General features: G+C 40.9%; 2 protein-coding genes across 2 annotated transcripts; one reads left to right on the forward strand and one right to left on the reverse strand.

Moving 5' to 3' along the window:
- Nucleotides 1-1,087: 1,087 nt before the first annotated feature.
- LOC114354593 (zinc finger protein 3) lies at nt 1,088-17,005 on the reverse strand. Its single transcript, XM_028307063.1, has 14 exons — nt 16,690-17,005; nt 16,368-16,499; nt 15,402-15,600; nt 14,440-14,583; nt 13,646-13,821; nt 12,427-12,557; nt 11,208-11,282; nt 9,826-9,958; nt 8,070-8,191; nt 6,889-7,030; nt 5,546-5,659; nt 3,802-3,914; nt 2,463-2,547; nt 1,088-1,348 (listed from the first exon to the last, which is right to left on the reverse strand). The coding sequence occupies exons 1-14, from the start codon at nt 16,795-16,797 to the stop codon at nt 1,205-1,207; spliced, it is 1,818 nt and encodes a 605-aa protein (XP_028162864.1). The 5' UTR covers nt 16,798-17,005; the 3' UTR covers nt 1,088-1,204.
- Nucleotides 17,006-17,324: 319 nt separating this feature from the next.
- LOC114354588 (zinc finger protein 729) lies at nt 17,325-22,246 on the forward strand. Its single transcript, XM_028307054.1, has 2 exons — nt 17,325-17,574; nt 19,727-22,246. The coding sequence occupies exon 2, from the start codon at nt 19,760-19,762 to the stop codon at nt 22,130-22,132; it is 2,373 nt and encodes a 790-aa protein (XP_028162855.1). The 5' UTR covers nt 17,325-17,574; nt 19,727-19,759; the 3' UTR covers nt 22,133-22,246.
- The last annotated feature ends 1,868 nt before the right edge of the window (nt 22,247-24,114 follow it).

A 24,114-nucleotide genomic window follows, 5' to 3' on the forward strand; every position in this document is an offset into this window, starting at 1 on the left:
ATGACTATAATAAATATAATAAATCACTATTTAAGACCTTAAATCATGTAACATGTCATTTCTTCGACCGATACACGCGTTTGATCAGTCATCACTCATCAAATTTTTAACCAGAACAATCAATCAATCAATCAAATAATCATTTATTGTGTTAGTTATAGGTAATACAATAACACAGATCTTAAATGTTTACATACAACCGCTATAACCTGCCGATTGGGCGTACAATATTATATTATATTACTTTCTTTGACCATGACCATAAGGTCAGTTGTTGCTGCTATACCCCGCCCGATGGACTAGCAAGTTGAAGTGGCAATGGGCAAGGCACATAGCACGCAGAACTGACGGCCGATGGGGCAGCAAGGTTCTGGAGGTGGAGGCCACGTACAAGATGGACAGACGGCCTCGTAATGGTAGCAAGAAGGCGCTGGATGCAGGTCGCTACCAACCGGGCGATGTGGATATCATTGGGGGAGGCCTATGTTCAATACATCTAGCATGAAAAACTTTCGTCTCCGAATCGTTTGCGTATTCAACAAAATTGATTCTCAAATAAGTTTCGTGCAACCATTTCTCATACTAAGTTCACTTTACGACACGTTCACAAGGGCGCTGTTGTAGTTTTCGTACTAAATCTTTTGATGGCGATTCGAATACGTAAACGATTCGAACTCGAAAGTGTTTCATGCTAGCCGTACTGCAGTGGACGTCCTGTGGATGAAATTATGATGAAGGTTTGACTACAAGAAGTAGGGTCACCCATCCAACTCCGGTCTTAAGCATCAGGTGCCGTGGGTTGTTTCTTAGCAGCGCGTGGTATCTTCAAGTGTACAGTATTGACGTAGAAGTAGTGTATCACCCATCCAATGTGCGTGATCGAATCAGAAATGAGGAGATCCGTAGAAGAACCAGAGTGACTGACATAGCTCGCAGAATCGCTATAATCAAGTGGCAGTGGGCGGGGCACATAGCTCGAAGAGCTGATGACCGCTGGGGCAGGAAAGTTCTTGAGTGGCGACCACGAGCTGGGAGACGTAGCGTGGGCAGGCCTCCCACTAGGTGGACCGACGATCTGGTGAAGGTCGAGGGAGGTGCCTGGATGCGAGCGAGGACCGGCCTCTGTGGAAATCCTTAGGGGAGGCCTTTGTCCAGCAGTGGACGTCTTTCGGCTGAAACGAACGAACACCCATCCAAGTCTTGCCTAAGCATCAGGTGCCGCGGTTTGTTTCTTAGCAGCGCGTGGTATCTTTAAGTGTACTGTATTGACGTGGAGCTTCAGAGAGTTGGACTGGCTGAAGGTCTTCGCGCAGAACTGGCAGTCGTAGGGCTTCGCCCCTGTGTGCACCTGGAATCAAAATTAAAAGTTACTGGAGATGAAGTGGCCAATGTATGATCTTTAGTGATATGGGTTGTTGGAAAATCAGTGAACAAAGTGCTTATTCGAGTATAGTTCATAATGGCTGATTTAATAAGTAGGTAACTAAATTTTATAGTTCCAAAATACTGGACTGTCCTGTCGATGACATTGACAGTGGGGCGCCACCGTCAATACCGGATCGCTGGTTCAGATTTTTGCCATGTTGGAAACCATATAGTTGAACGATGGTAGCGCCCCCCTGTCATTGAGTTTGGTGGGACATTTCAGCGTGGGTCATCTATAACTTGATTTTTCTGTCAAGTTGGTGGGCGGGGCTTGTTACTTGACACGTTTTGACAAGCAGTTTCATAGTAAACAAGAGCTTGACGTTTGGAATAAAGTAAAAATTTAGTTACGATGCAATTTGATCACTTAAAATTTAGTTAAATACTTAACTACTTAATACGTGTAAATCAGCCTTAAGTACCAAATCTTTTATATGCTGAGTTGCACCACCTAACTTTGACCGTAACTTTAACGATAACCGGTGTTTTTTGTATGGAGTTTGACAGATTTTTGACGTTTGTCAAAGTTAAAGTAATGGTGCAACCCAGCCTAAGAAGGTAAAACATGTTGAAAATCATTGGTTTTCGATCTTATTACAAGTCAGTAAGGTTTAACTTATGGTGGCAATATATTCATTATCATTTCAGCCACAGGACGTCCACTGCTGAACATAAGCCCAATCATTTCCATAATGACCGGTTAGTAGCAGCCTGCGTCCAGCGCCTTCTTCCTGCCTTTGAGGTCGTCGGTCCACCTTGTGGTGGTCGTTTGTGAATTTAATTATTGACTTACCCTCCCCCAATAGTTTCCGCATCGACTGGTTGGTAGTAACCTGCGTCCAGCGCCTTCTTCCTGCCTTTGAGGTCGTCGGTCCACCTTGTGGTGGTCGTTTGTGAATTAAATTATTGACTTACCCTCCCCCAATAGTTTCCGCATCGACTGGTTGGTAGTAACCTGCGTCCAGCGCCTTCTTCCTGCCTTTGAGGTCGTCGGTCCACCTTGTGGTGGTCGTTTGTGAATTAAATTGATAACTTACCCGGTAGTGCCTGTTTAGCGCTGGTTTCTGGCTGAATCTCTTTCCACACGCCGCGCAGCAATACGGTCGCTCGCCGGTATGTGTCCTGTATAAAAAAATGTACTTAAATAAAAAAAACATCTATTTGGTTCCGGAAGAAGCAGAAAAGGAACAGATCTTTTCGTTGATGTCGTGAAATATGGCGTATTCGACAAATTTCGATAGACAACCTTCGAATTAAACGATAAAGTGACAATTTTGATTCTCAAAATAAGTTTCGTGCAACCATTTCTCATACTAAGTTCACTTTACGACACGTTCACAAGGGCGCTGTTGTAGTTTTCGTACTAAATATTTTGATGGCGATTCGAATACGCAAACGATTCGAACTCGAAAGTTTTTCGTGCTAGCCGTACTGGCGTCCCCAACCTATCTGGCCAGCTAGGGGAGTTTAGGCCGCATCCTCCATTTGCATCTAATATTTTTGCAAATAGCAAAGCTGGCGCATTTCTTGGCCAACGAATCAGTTTGGCCATTCAGCGCGGAAATGCAGCCAGCATTCTGGGCACCATGTCGCGTTGTATGGACAGCGATTTGGGACATATTTTTATTTGTAAATATTTAGTCTATGTAGGTTAATTATTTGTATTATTCTTAATTTTCTCTAGCAACGATTGATTTCTCCAAGACCGTTAAAAACTTTGTAAATTTCGTTGGTTTTGAAAAAAGATGCACGCTGTTGTCTCATGAAGAGCTCCATCGTGATTAAAATTGCATGAAGCGATGCATAGTATCTTGCCACCCATGGATTCCAAGAAATCAAGTGTTCCTATTTGCAATTTTTTATTTTTAACTTTTTCAATGCGAGGTGAGGTTGCCCGAAGCGAAATGAAATAAGAATTCACTACCTACTTCGACTAACTTCGACCAACTTCGAGAATAGTCATCACCATCATCTCAGCCAAAGGACGTCCCCTGCTGAACATAGGCCTCCCCCAATGACTTCTACAGCGGTTGGTAGAGGCCTGCATCCAGCGCCTTCCTGCTACCATTATTCGGTCGTCTGTCCACCTCGCGAATAGTGTATCAGTATCTCAGTCATCAGCCGTACGGCTAGCACGAAAAACTTTCGAGTTCGAATCGCCATCAACAGATTTAGTACGAAAACTACAACAGCGCCCTTGTGAACGTGTCGTAAAGTGAACTTAGTATGAGAAATGGTTGCACGAAACTTATTCTGACAATCAAACTTGTCACGTTCGTTTAATTCGAAGGTTGAGTATCGAATTTTGTCGAATACGCAAACGATTCGAAGACGAAAGTTGTTCATGCTAGAAGTACTGAGGTATAATAGACTCACCGCACGTGTATCCGCCGCTGGTTGTTGTCGGCGAATCGCTTCCCGCAGTGTGAACAGGCGAACGGCCGCTCGCCCGTGTGCGTACGCTGGTGGTACTTTAGCGAGGCGTTGGACTGCAACAGTGGGGCGTTAGTGGGGCATACGTGGGGCTTTCATTTTTATTTATTTTTTATTTTTTTCCGGATAATAAACAATTGTACAATTCAGATAGTAAGATGTTTTACATGGTGGTACTTTAGCGAGGCGTTGGACTGCAACAGTGGGGCGTTAGTGGGGCATACGTGGGGCTTTAATTTTTTTTTTCCGGATATTATACAATTGTACAATTCAGATAGTAAGATGTTTTACATGGTGGTACTTTAGCGAGGCGTTGGACTGCAACAGTGGGGCGTTAGTGGGGCATACGTGGGGCTTTAATTTTTTTTTTCCGGATAATATACAATTGTACAATTCAGATAGTAAGATGTTTTACATGGTGGTACTTTAGCGAGGCGTTGGACTGCAACAGTGGGGCGTTAGTGGGGCTTTCATTTTTTTCCGGATAATAAACAATTGTACTATTCAGATAGTAAGATGTTTTACATGGTGGTACTTTAGCGAGGCGTTGGACTGCAACAGTGGGGCATTAGTGGGGCTTTCATTCTTATTTTATTTATGACTGAATTTGAAACAATACTAACAACAACAATAAACAGATAAGCGGGGCGTTAGAAACTGCTTTGGAGGAAAGGTGGGGCTTTCAATATTATTTTATGACTGACTGAAACAATACTAACCTTAAGAGTAGGCGCACACCGTTGATTTTTCGTCGGCCGATAGTTTAGTCGGGCAGTTGATCAGTATGGGCATGTATGGGAGTGCACACACTACGCCGATTCGATTTGGCCGATTCTTCATACAATTTAAAATCGGGCACAACTATCGGCCAACTAAAAATCAACGGTGTGCGCCTACTCTAAACAAATAGGCGGGGCGTACGTGGGGAGTTAGAAAGTGCGTTGGAGGAAAGATTATGGGAAGTAAAGGTAAATGAAGCAGAAGAAGAAATGGTTATTCACAGCATGGTGTCGTAGCATCTCAGCAGACAATGACACTTCCATGGAATGGTCGGTACTTTCGAGGAGTATTGGTGGGGCTTTCACGGGGCATTTGAGGAAAACTTACGGGAATGTGGTGGTAAGAGTTCACTGAGACAGGTGTTTGCGGGACATTTGTAAGGCGTTAGTGGGGCTTTATCAGTGGGGCGTGGGCGGGGCTTGCATGGGGCATTCGAGGGGCGTTGAAAATAAATGAAAAGGTGAGCTTACATGACGTGGACAATAATTGCGTGGGGCGTGAGAAGTTTCAAACATGTTTTTTAAACAAAATTATCCCAAAGCAATGAAAGCAAAGACTGAGTTTACCGCTAATAGGCTAGATGACAAAATTTCAATTATTTGTCCGTCAGACAGATAATAATTAGAAAATATTAGACTCATATTTTTTATAACAGTGCTACATCGAGTTGAAATGGCGCGTTACGTCACGCTTGAGTAGATTTTTTAGTCAAAAGTGACGTCACGCGACATTTCAACTCAATATAATACTGTAATTATTCGATTACGAAAAAAATTCAAAAATATGTGTCCAAAATTTTTTTGTTATCTGTCTGACGGACTAAATAGAATTTCGATTTCATTACCCAATCATCATCCCTATTGGCGCAAAATCACATTTGAAAATGGACCTTAAACATAAGACTTACGGTGCACTTCTTCCCGCACACTTCGCAGACGATGTTCTTGTTGTATTTGACTCCCAAATGGATCCTCTTTATATGCGCCTGCAGCTTCGAGCGGTTCACGAAGTTTGCTCCGCACTGTACGAGAAAACAAATACGAGTATACAGGTGTGCTTTTGTAAAACAACGCCCATCTCATCATAGGCTTAAAGCCTGGTCCGTGAGCACGTAGAATCCCGTCCAATGACCCCAAGCTGCCCATCCTTGTCGCTCGCACGTAATTATGTTGCTATCGCGCTCGCACACTCACTGCGGGCGCCCGTCGCACAGTCGCGACAGCAATATAATTACGCGCGAGCGATAAGGATGGGTAGCTTGGGGTCATTGGACAGGATTCTACGTGCTCACGGACCAGGCTTTAGTCATCAAAATGACAACTTCTCAAAATGACAACCGGGATGCAAAATGTCCACTTCTCTTAATTACAACTTCTTAAAATGTCAACTTCGCTAAAAGACAACTTCTCATAATAATATTGTCTATTTCGGATATTTCGATTATTTGTGGACAGTTTTGCCGTTTCAGCTTGGAATGACAACTTCTCAAAATGACAACCGGGGCGCAAAATGTCCACTTCTCGAAATGACAACTTCTTAAAATGTCAACTTCGTTAGATAATGTCTATTTCTCACAATGACAAATTCGCATTTGGTCTACTTCGCATAATGTCAATTACTTGTTGATATTTTATTTTCATTATTTCTAGAGTTCTAGTTTTTCTAGAGTTGTCATTATGTGAAGTTGACCAAATGCGAATTTGTCATTGTGAGAAATAGACATTATGAGAAGTTGTCTTTTAGCAAAGTTGACATTTTAAGAAGTTGTCATTTCGAGAAGTGGACATTTTGCGCCCCGGTTGTCATTTTGAGAAGTTGTCATTCCGAGCTGAAACGCATTTTCGGCGTCCCGGTTGTCATTTTGAGAAGTTGTCATTTTGATGACTAAGCCGTAGTATACACCAGAGGGCTGAGTGTGAGTTTTTTTCAAACGCGCTCACTAGTGAGTGCGTCAAAATGACATTAATTGTATGACGGATTGTACAGCGCCCCTAGCGGGAAACTATCAAAACCTAAAATTTTCATACATGTATGTAAACTCACACAGCCCACAGGGATGTTATGGATATCCGTAACCGTGACCGAAACTTTCGGATATCTGAAATATTAAAGTATCCGTAACCGTAACCGGTATAATATTATTCCTATATCCGTAAACGTATCCATAACCGAAACTACATATTTATAACATCCCTAGTATACACGACACTGATGCCAAAAAAAAAATCTCTTTGTTACCATCCCTCTTACCTGAGAGCAGGGAGCGCGCGGCGCGGCGCGAACATTCGCGGCGGTATTCGGCGGCGCGCGCTCGCGCTCGGCCTCGTGCGAGCGCAAATGCTCGCGCAGCTTTGAGCCCGGGACGCGCGTGTCGCACGCGTGACACAATGTACTGAGGAAGTTGAAAATTTAATGAATAAATTCATCATCATCATCATTTCAGCCATAGGACGTCCACTGCTGAACATAGGCCTCCCCCAATGCTTTCCATGTTGCCCGGTTGGTAGCGGCCTGCTATCTTATGATGTCGTCGGTCCACCTTGTGGGTGGCCGTCCCACGCTGCCACAAAATACCTCAATTAATAAATTGCTCACACAAAAAATATTGTTGAAAAAACGAAAAACGCAACTGCGTTAAAATGAACAGAAAAGATAGAAACAAGAAAACTTTGTATTCACAAATGTAGTCGGAGGTACTGACTGAATTAAACGCTCGACCTGTAAATGACCAGTACGGCTAGCACGAAAAACTTTCGTCTTCGAATCGTTCGCGTATTCGACAAAATTCGATACCCAACCTTCAAATTAAACAATAACGTGACAATTTTGATTCTCAAAATAAGTTTCGTGCAACCACATCCCATACTAAGTTCACTTTACGACACGTTCACAAGGGCGCTGTTGTAGTTTTCTTACTAAATCTTTTGATGGGGATTCGAGTACGCAAACGATTCGAACTTGAAAGTAAAGTGAACTTAGTATGAGAAATGGTTGCACGAAACTTATTTTGAGAATCAAAATTGTCACGTTATCGTTTAATTCGAAGGTTGAGTATCGAATTTTGTCAAATACGCAAACGATTCGAAGACGAAAGTTGTTCATGCTAGATGTATTGGACATAGGCCTCCCCCAATAATATCCACATCGCCCGGTTAGTAGCGAACTGCATCCAGCGCCTTCCTGCTACCTTTACGAGGCCGTCTGTCCATCTTGTACGTGGCCTCCACTCCAGAATCTTGCCCCATCGGCCGTCAGTTCTGCGTGCTATATGCCTTGCCCATTGCCACTTCAACTTGCTAATCCATCGGGGTATAGCAACAACTGACCTTATGGTCATGGATAAAGATGTGTTCTGGTTAAAAATGGGATGAGTGATCACTGATCAAACGCGTTTCGGTACTGTTGCTGATGATGATGATGATGACACTTACCTAGCATCAGTGGCCACCGCATGCTTGGCTGAGCTCATGATGTGGCGTTTCCAAGCGTCCAAAGACACGAAGTGTATGTTGCAGTCCGCACAAAACTTCGGTTCTTGCTCTGGAGTGAGCTTCTGAAAAAATGTACAAAAATGCATTACAACAGTTTTCAGGTAGGTATTCGACCGCAATCGCACCTGGTGTTAAGTGGGATGCAGTCTAGGATGGTACATATCTGCCCTGTAAGTGCCTATTCACTCTCGCCTTGAAAAGGCCGGATTATACTGTTCAGGAAAGACAGCAGCAGGCAGCGAATTCCAGTCCCTAGCTGTTAGCATTATAAAAGAGTAATCGAAACGCTTAGTGTGAATGATATTATGCATCTAGTTACATAGCTGAGTTATATTATTACATCATCATCATCATCATTTCAGGCCTCCCCCAATGCTTTCGCGAATGCGACTTCGTACGCGTGAATCCCGTTTTACCCCCTTCATCTATCTTATGCGGTTTAGAATTTTTCATACATATGTTTTTTCCCGCTAATTCCCATTTCCGTGGGAATTTCGGGAATTCCTTTCTTAGTGCACCTCTACGGTACCTAAGCTACGTCCCTTCCAAATTTCAAGTGCCTACGTTTAGCCGTTTAGGCTGTGCGTTGGTCTGTCAGTCAGTCAGTTTCTCCTTTTATACAGGGTGTTTCTTGCAAGGTGTCAAGCCGAAGGCAGGTGATAGGTGAGGACTAGACCTATCGATTTCACCCCCATGTATGTTCTACGATTTTTCGTAGTTTAGAAGTTATCGTTAATTTTGTGATTTTTTCAAATTTCATGACCTAGTGGCTTAATTTTTTTTTTTATCTTTTTTTTGGGTTGACTTTTCTCAGATTTCTTTTTTTTACAAATTCCCTATTAGTTGCAGATATTTGAAAAAAATAATCACCTTCCTATCTTTGATGCAAGATACAAAATTTTTGCTAGAAACATAAAAAATATGCTTTTAGCAGAACATTCTAAAATTTTCAACTGAAATGTATGAGAAAAAAAAAGAATTTCCATATGTCCAAAATAATTTTAAAAACTGCGCAGTTTTCTAAACTTTCATAATAACACAAAAAAACATGTACTTAATAGGCCATTATTTTCTGTAATCGCTCTACTAAAGTAGTAAGTCGGAGATTCCGTTACATGTTTTTGACTTTCTTAGGACTAACTAATGTTTGCAATCCACTAAGTGTACGTTACGTAGAACACGTTTAGAGACAATAACTGAACAGAACATTTTTTATCCACAACGAGGAAGCTCTTGCCCTTCATCTGACTTGAAAATTTTAGAATGTTCTGCTAAAAGCATATTTTTTATGTTTCTAGCAAAAATTTTGTATCTTGCATCAAAGATAGGAAGGTGATTATTTTTTTCAAATATCTGCACTTAATAGGGAATCTGTCAAAAAAAAGAAATCTGAGAAAAGTCAACCCAAAAAAAAGATAAAAAAAAAATTAAGCCACTAGGTCCTGAAATTTGAAAAAATCACAAAATTAACGATAACTTCTAAACTACGAAAAATCGTAGAACATATATGGGGGTGAAATCGATAGGTCTAGTCCTCACCTATCACCTGCCTTCGGCTTGACACCTTACAAGAAACACCCTGTATATTTAAATAGATAAAGATTTAAGCCCATTTTCCAGTTACTTCGGTCCTTTGGGAAAAGTTGTGCATTGGTCCAACCAGACCAGAAGTCGTCTCAACCCACATCCAACTCACCTCCTGTCCCCGATGCGTCTTACTCTTGTGCATTAGGAGCCCGTGGCGTCCTACGAAGCTGTCACCGCATATATTGCACACGTGCTCCGTCGGGTGTCGCTTGCGCATGTGAGTGAGATATGACGTTGGTTTTCTGAGGAATAATAATATTTTTCTACATTTATAACCCCCTACTGTATGTAAAATAACATTTCATCAAAACCCACAGAAGAATGTGTCAAGTATTAGGTCGGTTTCCTGAGGAGAAAATACATTTTGAACCCCCTATTGAGAAAAAAGGCCATTTTGAACGCCCTATAAGGAAAAAAGTACATTTTGAACCTCTCATTGGAAAATAAAGGACATTTTCAACCCCCGATTGAGAAAAATAGTACATTTTGAACCTTTCATTGGAAAACAAAGGACATTTTGAACCCCCTATTAGGGTAAAAAATACATTTTGAATTCCCCATTGGGAAAACAGTACATTTTGAACACCCCATTGGAAAATAAAGGACATTTTGGTGTAGTGGTTCAGAACGGACTACTATGCCGAGAGGTCCCGGGTTCGATTCCCGGCCGGACAGAAATTGAAATGATGAATTTTAATTTCTGTGACGGGTCTGGGTGTGACTATGTATAATATTTATGTATTTAAAAAAAAAAGTATATAAGTAGTATATCCGTTAAGCTAGCACCCATAACATAAGCATTAAGTTGCTTACTTTGGGGCTAGCTGGCGCTGTGTAAAATTGTCCAAAAATGTATTTATTTATTTTCAACCCTCCATTGGAAAATAAACTACATTTTCAACCCCCCATTGGGAAAAAGTTAACTTTTAACCCTCCCATTGGGAAAACAGTAAACTTTAAACCCTCTATTGGAATAATAAAGTACATTTTCAACCCCCCATTGGGGGAAAAATAAATTTTGAATTCCCCATTGGGAAAACAGTAAACTGCAAGTTTATTGTTACCCTCCATTGGGAAAATAAAGTACATTTTGAACCCCCCATTGGGAAAAAATGCATTTTGAATTCCCCTTAGGGAAAACAGTAAACTTTGAACCCGCCATTGGGAAAAAACTACTTTTTAACTCCCCATTGCATTGGAAAATAAAGTACAATTTGTTCAAAACGTAATTCATTTTCCAATGGGGGGTCCATCGGAAAATGAATTACGTTTATAACAATTACATTTTCAACCCCTTATCGGGGAAAAAGTAGTACTCCCCATTAACAAAAAAAGTACATTTTGACCCCCCCCCACTGGAAAACAAAGTAAGTTTTGAACCCCCCATTGGAAAATAAAGTGCATGCCCTTTACAAAAATAGTTGATTTTGAACTCCGTACAGAGCAAAAAGCTCTCCATAAAAGAACTACAAAGACTTTCTCGTACGATACCTGAACTTTTGGCTGCACAGCTGACACTCGTACGTGTATCCGTTGTGCCATTTCTCGTGCTCTCTAGCTTGGTTGCTGAAACATTCAATATTAGCTGTAAGTTATGTGCTTTAGGCCCGATTCTACCAAACGTTTATCCGAGAACAACTGGTATAGTCTGGTCGCCGAGCACGTAGAATTTTGTCCAATGACCCCAAGCTACCCATCCTGATCGCTCGCGCGTAATTATATTGCTGTCGCGACTGTGCGACGGGCGCCCGCAGTGCTGTGCAGCCCGCAACATAATTACGCGCGAGCGATAAGCATTGGTAGCTTGGGGTCATTGGACAAAATTCTACGTGCTCGGAGACCGGGCTTTGTAACTGGCACATTGACAGTTTCAGTATGGGAAATATGTCTGACGATATATTCTGAGATTAATATTTACTCTTGTTTGGTCGAATCTACCCTTAATGATACACACACGCGCGTATTTTTTCTTCTTTCCATAGCGAATATTTTATTTTACAATGGGTGAAGAATACGCGCGCGTACGTCACTCACTACTGTGAATACCTTGTGAATTAAACCCGACGGTGTTTTCGATGACACATTTTCGATGCCAGGAGATGAACAGGCTTGATATACAGGGTGTCCCAGAATGGGTGAATCAAACTGATAGAGGAGGTAGCTCTACTAATGTACTATCCTACTACTACTATCATTTTTTTCAACAGTTTGTTTACAGATACACGAAGCGATCATGTACAATTAATATTAGTAAGAAAAAAGTACAAATAAACTCCAAACGCAGCAATTATAGCCAGATACTTAGGCAAAGCTGATTTATTTTCACTTTTTCAAAATATTTATTTGTTAGGGATAGTACATTAGTAGAGCTACTTCTCATATCAGTTTGATTCACCCATTCTAGGATACCCTGTAGATCAGGGGTCCTCAAACTTTTTTGGTATGTTGCAAGGGCCATAACAACTTTAATTTTTCTGCCAAAAATAGGCTTAGTCTTAAGCTGGCGCGGGCCGGATTGATGGCAGTGGCGGGCCGTAGTTTGGAGACCCCTGATATAGATAATGAAATAAGTGTGTGTGTGTGTGTGTGTGCGTGTGTGTGTGTGTGCGTGTGTGTGTGTGTGTGTGTGTGTGTGTGTGTGTGTGTTTGTGTGTGTGTGTGTGTGTGTGTGTGTGCGTTTGTGTGTGCGTGTGTGTGTGTGTATACTCACGCGGTGTGCGAGCGGTGCGCGCATTTGTTGCACGCGTACTGGCGGCCATGACAGGTGTGCACGTGTGTGCGGAGGTGTCTCGACGTGCGGTAGCGCATGCGACATATCTCGCACTCGAACGGGCCGCTGCGCTGTAGGGAACGACGAAATGAGGATTACAATAGGCTAGTTTCCTAAAAAATTTTTTTTAGTCCGTCAATTTAAATATAAAAAAATATTGGACACGTATATTTTTAATTGTCAATCAAACAAATATTTACAAAGTTATAGTGCGTTGAAGTTCCGTGCGACGTCACAAAGTGCTGCACTTTTGCGCACTCATTGACGTCACGGGCCTTTACTTTAGGGCTTTGACACGCTTTATTTCTTTACATTTTCATTAGTTTTAAAAAATAAAAAATACGTGTCGAGTAGTTTTTGATAAGCTAACTGACGGACTAATTAAAACTTGTTTTTTTTTACCCAGGAAACATCCCTATTGACACATTTCTGAAAGATTAATGGCGTGGCCTTTCACTATAGGCCTTATGCAGAAGCTCAAACTTGCACAGCGTGCTATGGAGAGAGCTATGCTCGGTGTTTCTTTGCGAGATCGAATCAGAAATGAGGAGATCCGTAAACGAACTTAAGTCGCTGACATAGCCCGACGGATTAGCAAGCTGAAGTGGCAATGGGCAGGGCACATAGTAAGCAGAACTGACGGCCGATGGGGCAGAAAGGTTCTGGAGTGGAGGCCACGTACTGGACGTAGCGTAGGACGTCCACCCACAAGGTGGACCGACGACCTCATAAAGGAAGGCGCTGGATGCAGGCCGCTAATAACCGGCCATTATGGAAATCATTGGGGGAGGCCTATGTTCAGCAGTGGACGTCCTATGGCTGAAATAAAATCATCCACTGGTGATCAAAGGACACCAGAGTCTGCTTTGATCACCTGGGTGATCAATTCCAGGTGATCAATGTGATCTAGATTTTGACAATCTTACTTCTTACTAATATTATAAATGGGAAAGTTTAGATGTCTGGCTGTTTGTTACTCTTTCACGCAAAAATACAGAACGTATTTTGATGAAACTTTACAGTATTGTTGTTTATAACCCAGAATAACACATAGGCTATAATTTATGACGATATGTCACAGACTAAATTTCCCGCGGGTGAAGCCGCAGGCAAAAGCTGTTAATCATAAAATATTTAAAATTATTACAAATCCAAATACCTCGTCATGCTTCTCCTTGTGGTTCTCGTAGGCCTTTAGATCTACAAATCCTTTGTAGCATAAAGTACAGCGATGCGGCGAATGCAAGTAGTTGAGCGACTGAGCTCGCGCGAGCAACTGAGCTCGCTGCTCCTCTAGAGATAGGACTATCTCGCGAGCATCGATGAGAACTGGGGCTAAAAGTGTGAGACACACATTAAGACCCAGAACACACGGAGAACCGCGTCATGTGTGGTCTCTCAACGGAATCTATGGCAGAAACTTAGATGCAACTCAAAAGTAACTAGAAGTTGCAGTTTCGTTGCAATTTCGTTTCACCGTGTGTTCTGGGCCTAATAAAACGAGTGAGAGAGACAGAGAGAGAGAGAGAGAGAGAGAAAAAAAATAAAGAAAAAGTAAGAGAGAGCGATGCTCGTCTATTGAGAAGACAAGATGGACGGGAGAGAGAAAGAGAGAGCAACAAAGCTACTCCTCTGGCGAAAGGACTCTCACACGCGTCTACGATGTTATTTTAAAGACTGTAAACCCTTCAAAAGGAGGCTGACAATAGTGACTGAGTTTCTTGCGCCACTTCTTCTCAGCACTGGCCCATTTATTGTCCCGAAGCAGCGATAGGGTTAATATTGGGACGTGTAAAAGTGCTTTTTAAAAGCCTATTTGCAAAAATAAATGAGTTTTAAGAGTTGAGTTTTTTTAGTGAAACATACACTAGCCACACTCAAAAGAAGAAAACATATGTATAGGTATACCATTTATTTACACATTTTGAACTAAATAAAAATATTTTCACTTACCCTTTTTAACTTTTTTAATGGGTCTTATAACTTTAGTAGGTCTTTTATTCTTGACCTGTGTTTCAGTCTTCCTGCTGATGCATTTTAGAGGCACATCGTCCTCCGAGTCCGTGAAGCTTTGGGAATCGTCTGGTAGCGGTGGCTCTGTGAACAACGAACACATTTATTATATACTCAACATAAAATAGCTCGCAGAATTGCTAAAATCAAGTGGCAGTGGGGGGGGCACATAGCTCATAGAGACGATGGCCGTTGGGGCAGGAAAGTTCTCGAATGGCGACCACGGGCTGGAAGACGTAGCGTTGGCAGGCCTCCTACTAGGTGGACCGACGATCTGGTAAAGGTCGCGGGTAGAGCCTGGATGCGGGCAGCGCAGGACCGTGCATTGTGGAAAACCTTGGGGGAGGCCTTTGTCCAGCAGCAGGGCCGTCTTTAACCTACTAGGGGCCCTGGGCATTTCAGGATTAAGGGGGGCCCTTATCATCTGGAAACAGGTCTTATTAGCAGATGGGGGCCCTGGGCACGTGCCCAAAGTGCCCAGTGGGAAAGAGGGGCCTGTCCAGCGGTGGACGTCATTTCTAAATATATAAAAGGAGAAACTGACTGACTGACATTTCAACCCACAGCCTAAACGGCTAAACGTAGGCACTTGAAATTTGGAAGGGACGTAGCTTAGGTACCGTAGAGGTGCACTAAGAAAGGAATTCCCACGGGAACGGAAATTAGCGGGAAAATCCTTTTGTATGAAAAATCTAAACTGCTTAAGTTAGACGCTTGAAATTTAGCATGCAGGTACCTTAGTAAACTTAAAGCTTAGTTACAACAGGATATTGCAAAATTCCCACGGGAACGGGAGTTAGCGGGAAAAAACATTTGTATGAAAAAATCTAAACCGCGTAAGATAGATGAAGGGGGTAAAACGGGATCCACGCGTACGAAGTCGCGGGCGGCCGCTAGTATACCTATAATATCTTTTTCATCCTCTGCCAATGTCGTTGTGTCTAAGGCCGGTTCTCTTTTAATATCCAAGTGTTCGTCTTTCACGATCGGCACCTCAATACTCTCTTCGACTTCCGTAGAAACCACGAAATCAATTGGGGTGTCTTGGAAAATTCCAAATGAATAAGGCTTGTCAATGAGTGCTATGGCTTTTTCTGTTATCTGGAAGAAAAATTAATAATTATTTCGATTTTTGTTTAAGGAAAAACAGAATTGTCTATTTTGGCTTAAATATTTCTGTAACGATATGGTTAAAGACTTTTTAAGGTAAGGGTCATGGTTATTTAATTTTTTAGCGTTAAGAGTCGCATCTCAAAGTAATCATCAGTTGAAAGAGCAGTCGCCCGGCAAGCTGAAGGTCGTGGGTTCAATTCCTGCCTTAGGCAGTTCGATTATTTCAAGTTATTTATAATTTTCAAATTAGTAAAGGTCATGGATCATTCTCAATCTCAAGTATTTATCTGTATAGTGTATTTATACAACCTTTATTTAGATACATTAAATTAAAACTAATTAAGTTTTCAAGACCAGAATGACGTGTCTTTTTAAAAAAGTTGTGATTTTGAATTATTGGGGAATGGTGTCAAATAGGAAAACGCAGAGTGGGACGTCCACCCACAAGATGGACCGACGACATCATAAAGGCAGCAGGAAGGCGCTGGACGCAGACATCCTATGGCTGAGATGATGATAATGGTGTCAAATAAAGTACGGCCAACTAGCAGCAATACAAATACAAAAGGTCGATACGACTGTCGAGTTGACAATATATTCTGTCTCTTCCCATCTTAAGTATTTGTCGTAATGTCTCATTCTCCTGCCAAAATATGTCAAAGTCAGACGGGTTCACCCATGATATTGGGTTTGTTTACACTTGGTATCGCTTCTCGTTGGCCGTACTTTAGTCTATTGCCTACATTTAATCTCACCTCAGTCCCGTCATTAGATATTTTCTGTAGCACTTCGTTTGCTTTTATTGCGCATTGTATGAATCTGTAACACTTCTTCAGCAAATGGTAGCAGATGTAACATGCTACGGACAGTTCTCCGTCAGTTTTGAGCTGAAATTATAGTGTTTACAAGTTCTATAATATTTTCAATGTATAATTTGCTCAGAAAAACCAACCCTACTCTCTGTTCTTTAAATTTGCTTGCCTAATAATTAGGCTAAATTAATAATTTAGTATGTTTTCTAACAAAATATTTTCATTAAAATGTTCATAAATACAAAAATTAAGGAAAAGAACTCACTGGTTTATTCGTATTTTTCTCGTAAAACTCGTGTAAATTTGTAGCGGTTACCGTGTACATAGGGGTATTGTGACCTAAACATATTCTGCAAAGTTTAATATTGCTCATTTTTTTAGTAATTTTCTTATAAAAAATAGTAAAGTTGAAAGTTCACTTGCTACTTTGGCACTACGTATTTGCATTTAAATGTGTTTCATTCATCTTTAGAGCTTGGTTACAACGAAGACGATAATTTGAGTTATAAATTCTTTAGAAATGTGTGTTTGTTTGTTTACTTGCACAAAAAAACATAGCAACAAATCGCAAACAAAATAGTTTTTTGACAGCCATCCATAAACAATATTTACTTTTTTTCAAGCTTTCTAGTGTTGTACGATTTAAATTCGTTACCGGTTAATTTTGTCATAGCTCGTTAATAGCTCTAGCTCAGATAAGTTCGTTGTCAATATTTCATTTAATAAAAGACAAAAGACTGTAAAACACTCTTAACAAATTAACACAATTTGTGTACAATCAATAGAACATAAAATTTTGCGTCTGTTTCTTCCTCAATACCATGTAGGTTATGAAATGGCTCATGTAATGAAGCTTTACTAAACTATAGACAATGACGAACTGTCAACTTGCTCGAAAAAAAATCAACAATCTGTCAAAAAAGATCAACAAAAATCGCAAAGAAAAAATTCTTTACGCTGTTATTTCTCAGTTTTTAATTCGTAATTGTTATTTGTGATTCCCTAACGTTAATCTAAGTTTCTATATTACGTAGCTAACAACAACAACTAACAGTTTATGCTATAAACTGTAAATGCAGTTAAAAAGAAGTTTGCATTTTGCTGTGGTGAACTCCCCGTATTACTCAACGAAGCAAAAAATGGAAGTGGAGTAAGTAACAGCTAAATTAATAAACTTTGACTGGCCTTTAGACCTTCTACGTGTACAAGTAATGTCGAAGATAAATGAAATTACGCTTGTAGATGTCGCAGGCAAATTGTATGATTCCGCATTTTACAAACGGCGTCGTCAGTTCACAAACGCTCGCTGCTCTATGAAATGCCGAAGGCAAAATGTAAATTGCCTGGGCACTTTATAATATGCCAAAACATTTGATAGCCAATTCAATTGCTGTTTACAAAATGCCGCGGCAAATTGAAGTATTTAGTTCTTTTTCTTACCACGCGAGGCGCTGCTAATCAAAACAAGAAAAATGGCGTCGAGTCGTGGTGTTGTGATACAGAAAACAGTGCAAATTCTACGTATTCAAAGGACTTTTCACATAAAAAGACATTGATTATACTTAGTGAATTAAAAATATTTTACGATTCATAAATAGGAGCAGTGAAAAAGCTATGGAAAAATGAAATAGTTTTTGAGGTTATCCGGCACGTAAAAAACGCTAAGGTGACAATGGAATCTGGTGCTCGGACTGGTGGTGGACTGCTGCGGAATATTATTGGTTTAAAAAAATATTGTGTTGTCTTCTAGACTTCTTCTAGGTATAATTAAAATGTAAGAATTAAAGGACTGACTATCGAAACTTATTGTATGTCATAGTTTTACCTAGGTACGTACGTCAATAGTTTAAATTAGTTTAGTGTTGTTTTTATTACGAAAATATTTTAATTACTTTAGGAGTAGCAAGTATCTTAGGTTTGTCTTACCTGAATAGATACCTACCTGATTTCTGAAATTAAGTCTGATTTGTCCAACATGTGTTTTATGATGGTCACCCTATTGCAACAATCATAGTCGAAATTTTATCAATTGAACGAGTCGCCAATTTGCCTTCGGCATTTCATAGAACAGCGAGCGTTTGTAAACTGACGACGCCGTTTGTAAAATGCGGAATCATACAATTTGCCTGCGACATGGACAAAGAAATGGGCATTTTAATGACCACTAAAAAAACAGACCCTAAGCTTTCAAAGTGATTCTAGCATACTTCTAACATTGTTACTAATAACCCTACTAACATAGTCTCTAAGTTCAAATTTGTTACTAACCAAAATAAGGACTGCATCGAAGTTTATAGTAAAAAAAAATTACAAGTAATTTACAAACTTATTAACTATACATACAGGGTGTTTGGCGGAAGGTTAGACAAACTTCGTGGGTGTATAGGTAAGGTAATTTTAAGAATACAAATTCGCCCATTTGACTATGATCTTTAAAACATCTCTAGCTTTTCTTCTTTCCAATGGTATATCACATGTAGTAATTAGATATTGAAATTCGTCAAAAATTCAAAGTTTATGGAAGAAAATGGAATAACAATACAAAAATTTGCATGTACACATACACACACAAGCTCACTTGCCTTCGTGAGTTGCAAGAGAGAGTTTGTCTTTAGCAGTGAATGGATAGTTTTGCGTTTTTTTATTTTATTGTTGTAAAATTGTTGCTCTCATTTAACTTTTTTGATTAATGATTTTTGAGACAACTTCGTACAGAGCTGGTGATAAGACAAAAGTTACTATACAGTAGAACCTTGATTAGTCAAAAACTTCAGTAGCTTGATAAAATGTGGTGTTCCCTTTCTTTCAAGCCCATAACCTCCTTTAATTGAAATCTCAACCTTCTATGTCGAAATAATTAACAAGTTAACCTTTGATGTAAATTCAATACATTTTTTCTTAAACAAAAAAAAAATTGACTTACCTTACATCCATATTCAATACCTCAAGTTGTTGTGAAAAATCAATACACATAGTTTGAAACAAGTTACCTCCCAGTGGCGTAACTATACCATCTGAGGCCCGTGGCAAATTCTGTGCATGGGGCCCTTGGCGTATCTAGCGTTTATTTTTCAGGGAGCCCCGAGATCATCGTGAGGGGTGCGATTAGCTTGGCCCCCTCAGGTCGGGGGCCCGTGGCATTTTGCCAGTCCTGCCACCCTATAGTTACCACTGTTACCTCCATAACTGGATTTTTTTGGAGTCTTCCTTCAATTTGCATCCTTGCAATACAGGCTCATAAATTGCGAGACTGGACTGCGTGAAATTGGTAACACAACTAAACATATGTTTCTTTGTTCCAGGTAACACACTCAAAAACCTAAGTAAGCTACATCATGTATCAAAACCTTCTAGATTTCGTCTGCGATTACTGCAGTCGCGCGTTCACCAGGAAGTACAACTTGCAAACTCACATCGAGAACTGTCACCTCTCAGCGTCCTGCCACTGCGAGATATGCAACCAGACTTTCGGCAGTCCAGCCGGACTACAGCTCCATTTATCTCGCGGCCACAACCGCTACGGCCAACCGTCCCCAGAATGTGACATCTGCGGAAACATCTTCGCCCGAAAACAAAACATAACATCCCACATGATCACCGTACACCTCCAAAACACAAGCCAGGGGATCCGCTGTGGGCTCTGCGAGAAAGTTTTCACTACAGAGTGGAATTTGAAACGGCATATGAACCAATTCCATAACCCTGATGTTCAGTATCCTACATGCAATGATTGTAATCGGGTCTTCAAAGGGAAGCATTCCCTGATCGCCCATATTCAAGCGACGCATAACATCTCCGAAAAAGGGTCTATAAAATGCCATTTATGCGCTAAAGTGTACACTAACAACAGAAATCTGAAACGACACATCGAAATGTACCATGGCGAGAAAGGGGAATTTCGTTGCGATATATGCCCTAAAGTTTACACGTCTAACCAGAGCTTACGAAGGCACATCCGTACTCGACATTACACCACCGATAATGACGAATACACGTGCGAGTTTTGCAACAAAGTTCTATACGGTAAAGAGAACTTAGAAAGTCACACGTCCTTCTTCCACAAACAAGATTCCAACTCTGTGGACTTCAGCGATGTGGTTTCTAGCAAATCGCACGAGTTCATATGTGTCTCCTGCTCGAAAACGTTTGAGGAAGAATCTCAGTTGCGCAGGCATGTCAAAAACGAACATTCGTTCAAAGCTTTTTATAAGTACTGCAAGAAGTCGCTACTGAAGCAAATGAATAAGTCTAAGAGCAAAAACATTGTGTTTTATAACTGCGAGTACTGCAACAACTCATTTGGCAGCGTCTACGAATTCAAAGACCATATGAGGATCAATCATGACAAAGAATATTCTCTGTCCACGTGCAACGTCTGTTTCAATAAGTTCTACAGCAAAGAATCGATGGTGAATCACAAGAAGATATGTCTGCCGCCGGCGAACGTAAACCCTTGCAGCCACTGCGACAAGCTATTCACAGATATATCCAGCTTAGAGTTCCACACACGAATCTTCCACCCACAAGCTCAAATTGCTGATTCAAATATCACATCTACGAACATAGAGGATTCAACCGACAGCAATTCGTATAAATGCAAGCATTGCGACCGAATTTATTACAGCGACAGATCGCTGAAGCATCATATCAAGCTAAAACACACCACAGATGAGGCAATGGAGTGTGAATACTGTGGAAAAATATGCAGCAACAAATATTATTTAGCGTCGCATATAAAAATCGTGCACAACAACGATTCGTGGTCGAAATGCGACTACTGCGAGAAACAATTCAAATCTAAAAGGAATATCCGCAGGCATATTGAGTACACGCATCTCGGCATGCAGAGGTACAAATGCATCGAGTGTGAGACGCTGTTTAAAGAGAAACGCAGTCTCAGGAAACACGTGCGAACCAAGCATCCAAACTCGGTGACGTTTCCGCAGTGCCACATTTGCTATAAGAGGTTCGAATCGGCCAAATCGTGCAAGATCCATCTGAAACTGTTGCATTCGTTCAACATGAACACATTTCCTTGTGATTTGTGTTCAGTATCGTTCAGTTCGAAAGAAGCGCTCACGATTCATTTGCAAACGAAGCACTTGGCCGAGGATGAGATTTACAAATGTGAGGTCTGCAATTTGGTGTTCAAAGGCCAAGAGAAGTTTGAGCAACATAACGAGTTGTGCCACGTGAACGTCGTGCCTAATATGAAGGAAAAGATCCTGCCACGTTGCATTATCTGCATAAAAGACTTCAGCACTAGAAAGACTCTGAAAAGACACATTAAGAAGTTCCACGACGAATTCGACGTCGACGAACTTGCTACTTTTGGTTCTCGACGTCGAATTTTTAATGTAGACTGCGAAGAATGTATAAAAAAGTTCAACGACGATCAGCACTTTAATCTGTATCAGAAGTTGAAGCATTCGAAAGAGTCTGTTATATTTAAATGCGAATCTTGTCTGGCTTCATATAACTCGTTGGAGTATTACATCCAAAGGTATAAACTGGTCAATGATGACGCTGGAAAGGGTAAAATGATTCTCAGTGAGCTGTGCACCACAGAAATGAGCGATGATGAAACGTCTTTCGCGGGCTTTGGGTCTTTGCATGAAATAATGGAACCGGAAAGTACGACAAGTGATATCAAGGAAGAAATTGTAGATGAAGAAATGTTTGTAAAGACTGAACCGGTGTCTCCTTAGAATTTATACGTTGCGGAGCTAGGTAAAGTCCGGTCGCCGAGCATTTAGAATTTCGTCCAATGACAAGCTACCCATCCTTATCGCTCGCGTGTAATTATAATGATCTCGCACTCTCACACTCACTGCGGCCGCCCGTCGCACAATCGCGACAGTAATTTAATTACGCGCGAGTGACAAGGATGGGTAGCTTGTCATTGGACGAAATTCTAAATGCTCGGCGACCGGACTTTTTCTATACGTGGAACTTTTTGTTGGCTGATAGATAGTTTAATTGGGCAGGTAATCTATATAAAATTGAGCACACTATACCGATTTTGTGTCGGCCGATTCCTCATTCAAATTAAAAGGCGACCAAACTAACGGCTGAAAAAAGTCTGTAGCCTGCATAGGCTAAGATGCAGTTTCCGTTTTTTGAAGTTGCGGGCACAGCTAGTTATTGAATATATGTAATAATTTTACACCCTGTATAACAGCAAGCTAACGGCTAGGCCCGGTATCTAATTTGAGATTTCAAGCTTGAAGTCAATCTTCTACTCAATGATGATTATTTAGCTAATGAAAAGTTCATACTTAGATCTCATTTTAGAAACTAGGCCTTAGTTTTTAATACTGGCGTCACACATTGGGTATGCATATTGGCTCCACATTATATTCTCGGATCCAATACACCGTGGGGCATCCACAAGGTGGACCGACGACCTCATGAAGGTAAATAAGGCGTTGGATGCTAGCCACTACCAAACGGGAGATGTGGAAATCATTGGGGGAAGCCTATGTTCGGCATTCCAAGCAGCCATTCTATACGCACAGCAATATAATAACGCGCGAGCGATAAGGATGGGTAGCTTGGGGTCATTGGACAAAATTCTACGTGCTCACAGACCGGGCTTTATGGAGGAACACTATATTATGTATGTGTCTCATCAGTGAGGAACCGAGGAATATGAAGAAATGTTCGCCCGTGTTATGGAGAGTATTTTACATCGTCGACGAATTATGGCTCTTCGGAACTTGGAAATAGCCTTCGAAATACCGGAGCGCGAGTTCGTCGGACTGTTTCGCCTAAATAAGTGTGTGTGTGTGTGACCTCATACAAGAGCTGGAACCTTATTTACCATCTCGACGTGGAGTAATAAGTACCAAAGTCCGGTCGCCGAGCAGATAGAATGTCGCGACAGCAATATAAACTACATAAACGCACTGTCGCGACAGTAATGTAATTACGCGCGAGCGACAAGGATGGGTAGCTTGGGGTCATTGGACGAAATTCTATGTGCTCGGCGACCGGACTTTATCTCCAAAGTAAGTACCTAACTTATTACGTTAAAATCTAAGAAAACAGTGAGATGTACGATTCCTTGCTATAACCATGTCCAAGGATATTTTATTTCAGCAGTAGACGTCTTGACTGAAATTATGACGATGACTAACACCAATTGACCAATGTGTAGGTCAAACGGGACTATTCCCACCTCTCGTTCCCACCGCTGCAACTCCTGTGTAGCCAGGATATACAGCTTGACTGCCATAAAAACCCAACCAATGAAGGTCAAGTTTGTCCCGGGGGAAAGTTAAATGTGTGGGGAAATGTCAGTTTTGGGTCAGATATTGATCATAAACATAATGCCAAGACCGATCTACGCATTGGTTGGTATATGGAATCTGACTTTAATAATTTATAGCTAATGTGCCTAATGTGTGACGCCGGTTTAAGTGAAGTCTGTAAATAAAAAATAATATCATGTATAATGAATATTTGTGTAATAAAAAAACATTTTTATTCTACGATATTTGTATAATAATGTATTGTCACTTTGAGTAGGTAATAAATAGGTATGTTATGTTACAACTTTATCAAGAAACTTTTAGCTAAGGCGCAGACCACCGACTTTCAGTTGGCCGATTGTTGACCACTATGAACATAGGAAGTGCGCACACTACACCGATTTAGTATCGGCCGATTCTTCATACAAATTAGAATA

This window comes from Ostrinia furnacalis, unplaced genomic scaffold (assembly GCF_004193835.3).
Source record: "Ostrinia furnacalis isolate ACB-3 unplaced genomic scaffold, ASM419383v2 OfSCF2077, whole genome shotgun sequence".
NCBI classification, from domain to species: Eukaryota; Metazoa; Arthropoda; class Insecta; order Lepidoptera; family Crambidae; genus Ostrinia; species Ostrinia furnacalis.

Excerpts from the sequence above, each read along its gene's own strand:
- LOC114354593 (XM_028307063.1), bottom strand. The coding sequence starts at position 16,797 with ATGAGCAATATTAAACTTTGCAGAATATGTTTAGGTCACAATACCCCT. Across the intron at positions 15,601-16,367 it reads TATCTAATGACGGGACTGAG|ATAACAGAAAAAGCCATAGC; the intron begins GTGAGATTAAAT and ends TTTTTCTTCCAG. Across the intron at positions 7,031-8,069 it reads GCGGTGGCCACTGATGCTAG|TACATTGTGTCACGCGTGCG; the intron begins GTAAGTGTCATC and ends CAACTTCCTCAG.
- LOC114354588 (XM_028307054.1), top strand. The coding sequence starts at position 19,760 with ATGTATCAAAACCTTCTAGATTTCGTCTGCGATTACTGCAGTCGCGCG.